Source organism: Gavia stellata, chromosome 7 (assembly GCF_030936135.1).
Source record: "Gavia stellata isolate bGavSte3 chromosome 7, bGavSte3.hap2, whole genome shotgun sequence".
In the NCBI taxonomy this organism is placed as follows: Eukaryota; Metazoa; Chordata; class Aves; order Gaviiformes; family Gaviidae; genus Gavia; species Gavia stellata.
Window position 1 is genome coordinate 20,890,107 of NC_082600.1, and position 13,113 is coordinate 20,903,219.

At 38.9% G+C, this 13,113-nt stretch overlaps 1 protein-coding gene across 1 annotated transcript in view; it reads left to right on the forward strand.

The window, feature by feature from the left end:
• Window positions 1-13,113, forward strand: part of PTPN21 (protein tyrosine phosphatase non-receptor type 21) — a 37,843-nt gene that overhangs the window by 16,590 nt on the left and 8,140 nt on the right. Inside the window, exons 5-12 of the mRNA XM_059819248.1 lie at window positions 344-414; window positions 3,643-3,730; window positions 3,930-4,018; window positions 5,336-5,423; window positions 6,120-6,199; window positions 8,154-8,214; window positions 8,756-8,840; window positions 10,579-12,041. Of these exons, the coding sequence (XP_059675231.1) occupies window positions 344-414; window positions 3,643-3,730; window positions 3,930-4,018; window positions 5,336-5,423; window positions 6,120-6,199; window positions 8,154-8,214; window positions 8,756-8,840; window positions 10,579-12,041 (2,025 nt within the window). The remainder of the gene's footprint in view (window positions 1-343; window positions 415-3,642; window positions 3,731-3,929; window positions 4,019-5,335; window positions 5,424-6,119; window positions 6,200-8,153; window positions 8,215-8,755; window positions 8,841-10,578; window positions 12,042-13,113) is intronic.

A 13,113-nucleotide genomic window follows, 5' to 3' on the forward strand; every position in this document is an offset into this window, starting at 1 on the left:
TCCATCTAGCTTACTGCTCCCTAGATTGTCAAATTCAGTAAAGGTTTTCTTTGAGACTGGAGTGAGATATGATACCTTATATTACACAGAAGCAAAGATGATGTAAGATCTTTTCAATTTTATTGTATATTACACTGAAAAGAAGGTTGGGGTGGAGATGGGAAAGTGAGTAAAACTACTTCAAAACAGTGTTTGTGCTTTTTGTTTTTCTTTGTGTGCATATTACAGCAGCTAAGCTCCAAGACTAGAGTGGAGAGTTGATTAGCCTGTGTAAAGAAACTATAACCATTTAATTTTGTAGAATTTTTTGTATTTCATTCTATAAATGCTATCTCACCTTAAGGGTTGGCTACAAGAAGAAAAAATATTGGAAGAAGCAACACAGAAAGTTGCTTTGCTACATCAGAAGTACAGGTAACATTTCTAAAACACTTTATTGCTTAATTTTGATGTGATTGCTTCAGTAGCTCAGGAAGTTGGGAATCTCAGAAGACAGTTGGACTAATTTCACCTCCCATTTAAATAAGTTTTGCACTGATACATCTGCATTAAAGTTATAAGAACTTTTGCTGAATGAAAGTGAAAAGAGGACAGAATGACCATTAAAATAGAGGATTCTGCTTGAAAATTAAGAGTACAGGACACAATTAAATAGTGTGACTTCACCTGTATAATGTTTGTGAAGCTTGTTTATATGAAGTTGTGACCCCAATAAGGAGATTTCTTGATAAACAACAATGGCAGATACTGAGGGCAGTCACTGTGCCAGAATGCTTATGACCTTAAGTAAAAGGTAGCTAAGATGCAGTAGTCTAAGACAAAGGAAAGTTGAGTTCTCTCTTGTCAGTTCATCAGTGAAGAATGTTTGTGACTATGTGAGTAGTAGTTATTATTTTTCCCTGTAATGTTTTGAAACAAGTTTGAAAAATTGAAATCCATTTATCTATTAAATGCTTTCTTAACAAGATTGCATGGTTAAGGTTCAGCAAAGAAAACTTAATCTACATGACATTAGGAAAAAGTGAAGAAACAGAGAGATTCATGACTGAAAAAGTATTGAGAGGCACAAGAATGAGTATGACAGGATTTTGCAGGTAGAGATAATGTCTTTTATGAGCTCAACTGAGGCTGGTAGGGAAGCACAAGCTTTTAATCCCTGAGACACTACTCTAAGTCTGTGAGAAAACTGTCTTTGCCAGTTGGTCTAATTAAAAAAAATATTACCTACAGATCTTGTCCTTCTCATGTTTTCAAACCATTAATGTTAAAACTCTGTCAGCATTTAGAAAATGAGACTCTCTTTCCTGAAATCCGAAGCATCAAACTCTGTATTATCATAGAATCATAGAATCGTTTAGGTTGGAAAAGACCTTTAAGATCATCAAGTCCAACCATTAACTTAACCACTGCTAAGTCCACCACTAAACCATGTCCCTAAGCACCACACCACATGTCTTTAAAATACCTCCAGGGATGGTGACTCAGGCACCTCCCTGTGGGCAGCCTGTTCCAATGTCTGACAACCCTTTCAGTGAAGAAACTTTTCCTAATATCCAACCTAAACCTCCCCTGGCACAACCTGAGGCCATTCCCTCTTGTCCAGTCACTTGTCACTTGGGAGAAGAGACCAACACCCACCTCACTACAACCTCCTTTCAGGTAGTTACAGAGAGTGATATGGTCTCCCCTGAGCCTCCTTTTCTCCACACTGAACAACCCCAGTTCCCTCAGCTGCTCCTCACAGGACTTGTTCTCTAGGCTGTTCACCGGCTTTGTTGCCCATCTCTGGACACACTCCAGCACCTCAATGTCCTTCTTGTAGTGAGGGGCCCAAAACTGAACACAGTATTTGAGGTGTGGCCTCACCAGTGCCCAAGTACAAGGGCACAATCACTTCCCTGGTCCTGCTGGACACACTATTTCTGATACAGGCCAGGATGCCGTTGGCCTTCTTGGCTACCTGGGCACACTGCTGGCTCATATTCAGCCGGCTGTCGACCAACACCCCCAGGTCCTTTTCTGCGAGGCAGCTTTCCAGTCACTCTTCCCCAAGCCTGTAGCGTTGCATGGGGTTGTTGCAGCCCAAATGCAGCACCCGGCACTTGGCCTTGTTGAACCTCATACAATTGGTGTTGGCCCATTGATTCAGCCTGTCCAGATCCCTCTGCAGAGCCTTCCTCAAGCAGATCAACACTCCGTCCCACCTTGGTGTCGTCTGCAAACTTGCTGAGGGTGCCCTTGATCCCCTCGTCCAGATCATTGATAAAGATATTAAACAGAACTGGCCCCAATACTGAGCCCTGGGGAACACCACTCATGACTGGCCGCCAACTGGATTTAAGTCCATTGACCACAACCGTTTGGGCTCAGGCATCCAGCCAGTTTTTTACCCAGCGAAGAGTGCGCCTGTCCAAGCCGTGAGCAGTCAGTTTCTTCAGGAGGATGCTGTGGGAAACGGTGTCAGATGTTTTACTAAAGTCTAGGCAGACAACATCCACAGCCTTTCCTTCGTCCACTAAGTGGGTCACTTTGTCATAGAAGGAGATCAGGTTAGTCAGGCAGGACCTGCCTTTCATAAACCCATGCTGAATGGGCCTGATCGCCTTGTTGTCCTGCGTGATGATGATCTGCTCCATAACCTTCCCCAGCACCGAGGTCAGGCTGACAGGCCTGTAGTTCCCCGGATCCTCCTTCTGGCCCTTTTTGTAGATGGGCGTCAGATTTGCTAACCTCCAGTCAACTGGGACCTCCCCAGTTAGCCAGGACTGCTGGTAGATGATGGAAAGTGGCTTGGTGAGCTCTTCCGCCAGCTCCCTCAGTACCCTTGGGTGGATCCCATCCAGTCCCACAGACTTGGTGGGTGTCTAAGTGGTGTAGCAGGTCGCTAACCATTTCCCCTTGGATTGTGGGGGCTTCATTCTGCTCCCCGTCGCTATCTACCATCACAGATTGATGGTAGATCAATCTGGGTACTCAGACAACAACTGGTCTTACTATTAAAGACTGAGGCAAAGAAGGCATTAAATACCTCACCCTTTTCCTCATCTTTTATCCCTGTGTTTCCCCCCGCGTCCAGTAAAGGATGAAGATTCTCCTTAGCCCTCCTTTTGTTGCTAATGTATTTATAGAAACGTTTTTTATTGCCTTTTACGGCAGTGGCCAGGTTAAGTTCTAGTCGGGCTTTGGCCCTTCTAATTTTCTCCCTGCATAATAATAATGATAATAAATTAATATGTAATAATAATGATAATACTGGTCCTAAACATGCATGCTGCAATAGGAGAAATTCAGGTTTTGAACGCGTGTGCCAGCATAATCATTCTGATAAAGTGAGAAAATATGGTGAGAATGATGGATTTGAAGAAGAATCTGATAATTGTCTGCCATTAGCAGAGATGATAATTTTAACTGGTCTTTGTTGCCATTTACCCTTAGAGATGCCTGAGAGAAGGAAGTTGCTAGAATCGAAGTGTAAAGGCTAAGACAAATATATCAGCCATTGGTACAAATGAAAACAGCACGATTTGATGGTTGCCTGGATGTCTTGGGGATGCTTTTCAAGCTTTGACAGTGTCAGTCAGAGTAAAACAAAGATGATTTTTTCTATTGACAGTACTAGCTGATCGTTGTTTTCACTTGTAGAGGCCTTACTCCTCCTGACGCGGAAATGTTATATATGCAAGAAGTAGAGAGAATGGAGGGCTATGGTGAAGAGATCTACCCTGCAAAGGTAAACAGGGCTTTGATCTTTGTCTCAGTTGCTTTTTTTCCTTATGTAAAAAGGCTTACTTCCTGCCAAAAATAAATTTTAAAACCCCACACGCCACTCCTTTTCTCCCCCAGAACTGTAAAAGTAGTTGCTTCTCATGTAACTTTGCTTTCAAAGACTTTTTTTCTGTATTTGCATAATTTTTTGCAACTTCTTCCAGGACAGCCAAGGAAGTGACATATTCATTGGAGCATGTCTTGATGGTATCTTTGTGAAACACAAAAATGGTCGTCCTCCTGTTATATTTAGGTTAGTATTGCTCTTCCTTAAAATAACTTTGTGCGCTTCACATTTTATGTGTGTTCCTCACTAGCATGAATGACTCTTAGATATGACGTGTATTTACTCATTTGATAAATCTGAACATAGTCTTGTAGTTGTCATGCTACAGTGAATACTGAAGCCTGTGGGAATTTTCAATGTATTGATTCTAAGATGAATATCTTTAAGCCAGATTAATTCTAAGAGGTGAACATTTAATATACATTCCATTGTAAAATGTTTATTGAGTCAAAAAGGAGCAATTCTCTGCACATAGAACATCTTAAATCCTGAGAGGGGCACATCAATTTACTTAGAAATATTCAGTTGTAAAATTATCCAGGAGTTCCTTTCGTATGTTATATATAAAAGAAGTAGAGGAGAGTCACATGATAACATTTGTTTCATTATTTTGGATTCATACGTTGTTTTAGTTTATTATTTAATGTTCTGATAGTCAAATAATAGGCATGTCTGCAGCTTACCTAACAGTTAAAATTCGGTCTTCATGTGAAATGGCCTGGCTCCCACTGACTTCAAGAGGGGTTGCTTGGGCATCTTCGGACAGAATTTGGAATAAATTTCAAAAAATACATATCAAGGCATTTTTTTAATGAATCTTAGTAATCTGTAGTTATCACTAGAGCAAGAAAGGCTTTATTCTTAGTGAATCTTCGGACAGAATTTGGAATAAATTTCAAAAAATACATATCAAGGCATTTTTTTAATGAATCTTAGTAATCTGTAGTTATCACTAGAGCAAGAAAGGCTTTATTCTTAGTGAACTTTAATCTTCTAGAATTTAATATTTGGCTGAATATGAACAGAATCTTGAAATCCTGTGTTCCAGCAATTACTGGAACTCATGAATTTCTGGGGTTAGAGAAATTAACAACTGTGTTTCTTTCTGTTAGTGGTTTGTTTAATAGAATTTATAAATTCAGTACTGTTAACTGTCCTTCACAAAAATCTCTATCTCTGCTGCTGATAGGAGAGCTGATGCCAAGTTATTTTTTTTTTTAAAAGAACACTTGAAAGAATTTCAAGTGGAAGACAAGTAATAAACTTATCACTGTACATGTTGCACATCTTCAGAAGGGTTAGTCACATATATATTTTCCTTTCAGCAGTCATTTAATGGATATGGAAGTGATGGTCTGCAACTTGTTCAGATAGATTGATGAACTTCTCATTTGTCCTCAGTTCTTTATCCATAAACTTGGTGGTGGTTGTGTTCTTCAGTTGCATTTTCTGTGGTTTGAAAATCAGAGCTTGCCAGTCATGTTCTATCCTTTTTGTCTGCAGGTGGCATGATATTGCCAACATGTCCCACAACAAATCCTTTTTCGCATTAGAGCTGGCAAACAAAGAAGAGACAATCCAATTCCAAACTGTGAGTAGATTTTTACTTTCATTTTTTCCCTAAGGCATCAGTAAATAAAAACACAAATTAAGACTGCTAATTTAACTCAAAGGATAAAAACTACTTTTTATATATTTAGCCACTTTGAACTGTATGAGTGAGTAAAAAGTAGTAACACTGTCTCTGGCTAGCTTTCTACGGGAAGGCATTAAAACTCTGACCTTTTATGTTGAGTACATTGACAAGTTTGGTTCAGGTGCTTGTAAACATTTTCATCCATTCCAGGAAAAACTCTGGCATGTTTTTTGACTTTTAAATCAGTGGCATTTAAAGATAAACATGGTCTTAGACCTTTGCTGGAATGGGCCACAGCATTCCTTACAGAATTAATTTTATGTAGCATCTACCAGTTGCCTTTGACAATCTTATGCCATGATATATGTATATACTGTAAGTTGTGTTAGTGTTATAGCTGATAAGAGTGTCTTCAACAAAAGGCTTCTACTTTCAACTTTCATAAATCTAATAAAATTGTTAGGCTAGAGTGCATGTTCAGGCCCAGATAGTACAGTTTTAGGGAAAACCTGGTGACAGTAATGAAGTTATACTAAAATGAAATTGGTCAATGCTAATTTAATCTTAAAAATTTCAGTGGCTTTTGTGAAAGCAAATGAAGGGTATGCATATTTGGCCTAATATGCAAATTTTGGCTTTGTTTTTTGGCAGGAGGATATGGAAACAGCAAAATATGTGTGGAGGATGTGTGTGGCTAGACACAAATTTTACAGACTAAATAAATGCAGCCTGTAAGTAGAATACGTTAGCAGAACTCTTGGTGCCCTTGAAGCTTCCATTGGGAAGTGAAATCTTTTATAACCTCCGTAATGTCTTTACTGTCCTTTTTAGATGGTAGTAATTAATGACTTGGGGTTCTTTAAGAAAGTATTTTGGGAAAATACTTATCACCAGTTTCTCAAACATGTTCGGCTTTATAACCAAGGACAATATTAAACTCTGAAATCTTACCAAAAGTAACAGTGTTTGGCCTCTGCTGCTGGATCTCAGTCCTGCGACAGACTTTAGTTGCTTTGGGGGCTACTGTTGCTAGAATGTTTGTGAGCTACTGGAATCACTGGGATTTTGGCCTGGGTTTGAGTGAACTGCTCTGAAAGGACATGCTAGAGGCTTTTAAAAGGGCGGGAAGTGTATGTGAAGCACTCCTGAAATGTGCTGGATTGACAGCTGAGAGGTATGTGGTCCTTTGGATATCCATGGAATCTGTATAGCTCAAGTAGCACCAGTGCAAAGTAAATTTAATACAATTCATCAAATTAAATTTAAATGGGCTGGTTTCCAACGTATAAATCAAGGGCTGGAATTTGAGCTACTCCACTGGTACAGCTCTCCTTCAGTTAAGTTACTTCAGTCAAAGAATAGAGAATTAAACCCAGTGAATAGTCTGTCATAAAAAAGCATGATTCCCAAATGTTCCATTCCTCTTCTTTGTACACAAGGTAGCTATGGTGGGGTTGGTCCAAAATTTTCTGAGGCCAGTGGAAAGATAATGGACTATTTTGTACCACAGATGACTCACTAGTGTGTTTAATGCTAATTTATTTTAGAAGAGTATGATTAATTTGGAATAGAGTAGACCTCATACCTCTAAGCTTGTAAACCTTGGCTGCCTTTTGAGAGGGATAAAAAATATGGGTAGAAGTAGTGCATTTGTGAGACTTGTGCATTGCTATTTGAATAACGTCAGTTCTATAGTTCTGTATTAAACGTCAGACTCTAGATTTACTTATTTTAACCCTTTCACCACAACATGGTTTTATTAATATGTAGAGTCCTTAAAAAAACTTTTCTGATTATCTCTGCTCTAAGATTCCCTGTCATCTGGTCCTGCTGCTGAAAACTGTCCTATGCATGCCTGTATTAAATTCAGGTTGTTTTTTTTTTTATCTGTACATACCTTGTCTTTAGAGACTCCCTGGACTCTCCGCCTGAGGAGGGCTCTCAGAAATCTTCCCTCATTCTTTCCCTTCCACGCTTTCCAATCCTTTCTCGTCCTTCACTTCCCAAAGGGTGAGCTGAAAAATCATCTTTCTTTCTGAAATCTGGCAGTTCCTGCGTTTGTATTATTCTGCTGTCTTTTGACCTCTGCCTTGCTACAAGATGCAGAGTACAGGTGCAGTGTAGGGTGGGGAAAAAGGACCTTAAAGTTTCTGAACCTTACATCATGGAGGCAATCCAACAAATTATGAAAATTTATTACCCTTAGCTTGAATGTTAGAAGATACAAATGCTCATGCAGTATAGTTGTGTTTTCCAATTCCTGTAACATCTGTAATGTCACATTCTGTAAACAATTTTATGTCTGTTCTTGTAGAACAGGTAACTTACAGTATCAGATTTTATATGGGGTTCAAATTTGGAACTAGTCCCCAGTTACTCTGCTGCTTTTTCTGCCCTGCTGCAGTGTTTCAGGGACATCTCCTTTTTATGCTTCATAGAAAGGAGGCAAAGAAGTAACTGAGGTGTTTTGATCTTTTTTTTGTTATTCTGCTCATACTGTCTGTGATGGTGGTTTATGCACAGAGCTCTTTCCTTTTGAGACTGTTGGGGAGGACTATTTAACACAGGGCCTGGTTCCAAGAAATGTAGAGTGATTTTTAACTGAACTTGGGAGCACTTTCCAAGGTTTGAAATAGGTCTTGGTGTTGTTAAGAATAATTTCTCACCATAAAATTTCTTCTGTAGACAAACCCAGCCCGTTACAGTGAATCCTGTTAGAAGGCGGTCTTCGTCCAGGATGTCTATGGTAAGGAGAGCAAATAGTTTTCTATTTGCATTTTTATGGATTTAAATTGACTTTGAATCAGACATTAGGTTCCTTCAGTGAAATAAAATGAGCAGTGAAAAAGATGAGTCTAGTATGTGAGGAACTGTTTCTGACTGTTCCAGCAGAAAAAACTGCTATGTAATATCTAAATAATAGAATTAAAATAATTGCAATGAAAAATATTTTAAATACTTCTGTTTTTAGTTTGGTTGCTCTGTCTCCAAGAGACTCATTTAGGAGACTCTGCTAGATGTCAGATGGCAAGATACAGTCTTGGGTTGGTGGTGTGTGGTTTTGGTTTTCTTTCCTTTTTTTTTTTTAATTATTTCTTGTATGACCTCACAGGGGAAACTTACATTGCAGATTTAGAGAAATGGGTTAAGACTAAAACTTCGTGTGTGTTTGTGTATTATATATTATATATAAAATATTATACATTATATTTTAAAAAAATCTTCAAGACTTAGTTAAAATCTCATTATTTATTTTAAAAATAACAGTAAGATGCTTGCTTTCTTAGCCCAAGCCTCAGCCTTATATGTTGCCTCCACCACCTCAGCTGCATTACAATGGTCATTATACTGAACCATATGCATCCTCCCAAGGTAAGTTCATTAAATCCAAGGCCATGCTACACAACTTTAGAAGGTGAAAGCTATAATTTGCATTTATAGCTGAATAAATTCATAGGGTGAACATGGGATAGGTTTGTACTACAACACTCGTTGAAGTGCTTGCTGCTACTCTAGGCATATAGGCTAATGTGAAATATGGGATAGGAGTAAAGTTAGTTATGATAACATATACAGCAACTATAGACAATGGTCCCCTGTGTGAGTTTAAGCTGACTATCGTTTTTTTGGTTCATGTGCCAAACTGGTACGTTATGGCATTCTGAGATCCTTGTCAATATCGATCTTAATAGCTGCAAAGAATAACTGAGCCCCCAGACAATTAAAAAAAAAAATTATTAAACCCAGGATGCAGGAAGAGAGAAGTTTCTGTCAGAATTCGCTAGACTACAAGGTGATGGGGTGTTCAGGCTAAGGAAATCTGCAAGTTATGGAATTGGTGTACATTTGATTGAAAAAAGGAAAGAAAAAAGCCAAAACAAACCGTAATTAGAATTTTCAAGGGATGCACACTCCTAATCTAAGCGGTTTACAGTGGAATCATGGCTGCTTTCTCTCCTTTGTTTTGATTGTTACACATTGTGTCTTTAACAAAGTTGCTGCCCTGAAGGGCTTCATCTAGTCTTTTGCAAAGTTGCCTCAGTTTTGATAGGGACCTTCCAGTCCTACAAGTCAGCTGGATTAAAAAAAAAAATACTCTAACAACTTACTGGTAAAGGACCAAGCACATTTTCTATCTAAATAGTGTTACAGAAGTATTTATGAAGGTACAGGTATATAAATTCAGAATGTAGCTGAATTGTTTCCAATATAGTGTCAGAATTATTGCTGGATACTTGCTACTGCACGTATCCTATTTTTGAACAATCTTTTCACAAAGAAAAGAATTTTTTATTGTCAGCAAATTCATTAACGTAAGTGTGGTAATTATTTCGGTGAACCTGAAGAGTTAAGTCATAGAAGGCATCTAAGGCAATGACTGAATTGTTCTCTTCTGGAGCTTGGCAAATTGTATACCCAATGAAGTAATTGTTAAATTATTAAATGTATATTGGATGTATAAACTGTTAGATAATTTTCTTTACAGATCAGAGTGGGTATATGTTAATGTGCACACAATATATGGTGGTGGTTTAAACTGTCTCCATAATTTCTGGAGAAAAGTTAATTTAATTTTTTTGGTTTTTTTAAAGATCTTGTGGTACTATATCTACTTATGGCCTGGAGAGGGGAGAAGAAGAGTGAAGGGGATTTTGTTTGGTTGTTGGGGGTGTTTTTAGGTGTTTGGTGGTTTTAAGTTTGCGTTTTTTTCTTTCTTGCTGTTTAAACTGATCTCATTAGATTAGTGCAAACCCTGGTGTACACGTTCTTTCTTTCAATTAATGTGGTTTAAGATTGATAGGATTTTTGTTTAGCTGGACTGAAACTTAGCAAATCTATCCTAACAGAAGCAAGCCATTCTTAAACTGAGACAATGTTTTCCAATAGGAATTAGCATCATCTAAATGAACACAATAGGTTACTGTGGTATACATACCTTAGGTATCAACAACAACAAAAAAGCTGGGATGTTTTTTTTTTTTTCCTTCCCATTTCAATACATAGCTAAGAATAACTGAGATTTTGAAAATCTCAAACATAGGTTAGCTACGTCTTAATAGAGGATATCTTGTTTGATGTTTTGGACATAAAGATTGTTCTTTGCTTTCAGATAACCTCTTTGTGAGCAATCAGAATGGATATTACTGTCACTCTCAGACTAGCTTGGATAGAGCCCCTCATGACTACGGTCGGATCCGCAATGGTAGTGTCTATAGTGCACATAGCACAAACTCCTTGAACAATCCACAACATTACTTGCAGCCATCCCCCATGTCCTCTAACCCAAGCATTACTGGAAGTGATGTCCTTAGAACTGATTATATCCCATCGCATAGACATAGTGCACTAATACCACCTTCTTATCGTCCCACGCCAGACTATGAAACTGTGATGAGGCAGCTCAACAGGGGAATGGTGCACACAGATAGGCAGAGTCATTCAATGAGAAATCTTAACATCAGCAATTCATACGCTTACAGCAGGCCTGATGCCTTAGTTTACAGTCAACCTGAAATACGAGAACACGCTCACTTTGCTTCCCCACAATCTAACCATTATCCATTTAACCTGAACTACAGTTTTCATAGCCAATCCCCCTATCCCTATCCTGCTGAAAAGCGCCCAGTTGTTGGAGCAGTCAGTGTGCCTGAATTGACAAATGTGCAGCTCCAGGCTCAGGACTATCCAGCACCAAATATAATGAAGACCCAAGTCTATCGACCACCTCCCCCATACCCGTACCCAAGACCTGCAAATAGTACTCCAGACCTTTCACGACATATCTACATTAGCAGCAGCAATCCAGATCTTATCACAAGGCGAGTGCACCATTCTGTCCAGACATTTCAGGAAGACAGCCTGCCTGTGGCACATTCTCTTCAGGAAGTCAGTGAACCTCTAACATTGGCACGCCATGCTCAGCTGCAGAAAAGGAACAGTATTGAAATAGCAGGCTTGACTCCCAGCTTTGAAGGACTAAGAATTAAAGAAAGGACCATGTCAGCTTCTGCAGCAGATGTGGCTGTTCCAAGGGTTATCTCAGAAGGGTCACAACCCAACATTCTGATGGAGAGAACAAAGCAAAAAGAAAATGAGCAAGAAGAAAGTGTGAACTGTGATCATAAGAAAACCCTTTCAGATGCCACTATGCTGATTCACAGTAGTGAGGAAGAGGAAGAATTTGAAGAAGAAAACAAGACTAGTACAAGTCTTTCTCCTCTCCCTGAAGATCAAACCCAACTTTCATCTGTTATGGGTGGTTATTCTCATGATTCAGTACTGAACTACCCTTATAGCTCTGTTGCTTCATCTGCTGGCCCTTTGCATATTCTTGAGCCTAAATTACATATTACGGAGACAGAAAAGAGAATGAAAGATAAGAGCCCCGTTCATTTACTAGTAGAAAGCCAGGTACAGAGAAGAGGGGAAGGACTGCTTACTCCATCTATGTCAGAATCTGACCTTACAACATCAGGGAGATACAGAGTAAGGAAAGATTCAGTAAAGAAGAGACCTGTGTCTGATCTTTTGTCTGGGAAGAAGAATATTGTGGAAGGCCTTCCCCCGCTAGGTGTAAGTGGATATTATTCCTCTTGTTTTGGGTTGTTTTGAGTTGTTCTGTAGCAGTTGTGTGGGGGTTTTGTTTGAGGTTTGGGTGTTTTTTTTAATCAACCTGAGATGCTTTTAAAATGTGTTAATTAAAAGCTACATTCAGCTTGACCTTTATGTTTTTCCCTGATGATCTTTGCTTAGCTGTCTTACATCCCCTCCTCTGCCATGTCTGAGTTGTGTTTGTATAGCCCTCCTACACAAATCCATCTCTGTAGCCTCCATCCATCTGATACACCTAACCTGGCTAGCAACTGTAGAACGAGTTAGTTTAAAGTCAGTTCTAGATCCCAAATTCTGCCCTATCTATCCTTATCTGGAACAGAAGCAACTGCTTCCATTGCACTGCCAGCTTTTTAATCTTCCCCTCACTGAAAAATCAGATGTAGCTGAATGTTTGCTTTTTTTGATTCGTTTGCTTTCTTCCTCTGACCTAAGAGGGGGACCTGACACATTAGGCAATAAATTCTTTCCTTGCCGTCTCTTCTTTCCTCCATCCCTTCCCCTTTTCATATCCTTTCCCTTTTGCCTTGCCTTCAAGCTGTTTTGATCTCACTAAAGGTATTTCTTGCTTGCCATGTCTCTTTCCACTCACTTTTCCTTACCACTCACTTTGTTTTAAACTCTTGTTCAGTTTTATGTAGCCCATGGTGTATTTCAGGTGCTAATGAAGAAAGACCATTTTTATTATTAGTTCACCTTTTAACATTGATTGTTGTTAACTTTGCCTGACTGAGTTAGTGTCAAATAGTTTTCTGCACAAATTGGACTGCAGTGGAACTACCATATAACTTCTGCTGCTGTAGTAACTGTTATAGCTGATGCTGCAAAAGCTAATCTATAGTAAGCTATGTATTTAAATAGTTACTGCTCTCACAATTTTTTGTCTGTCAGACTTCCTGTACATGGAGCTGAACACAATGAAATTAACCTTCATCAGCTTCAATTAATTATATAATTGTGTATGTTTTTCTAAATCTTCTTCCTCCTGTTATGTGGATATAGGGAAAAAAGGTGATACCTTTCTCCTTGTGTT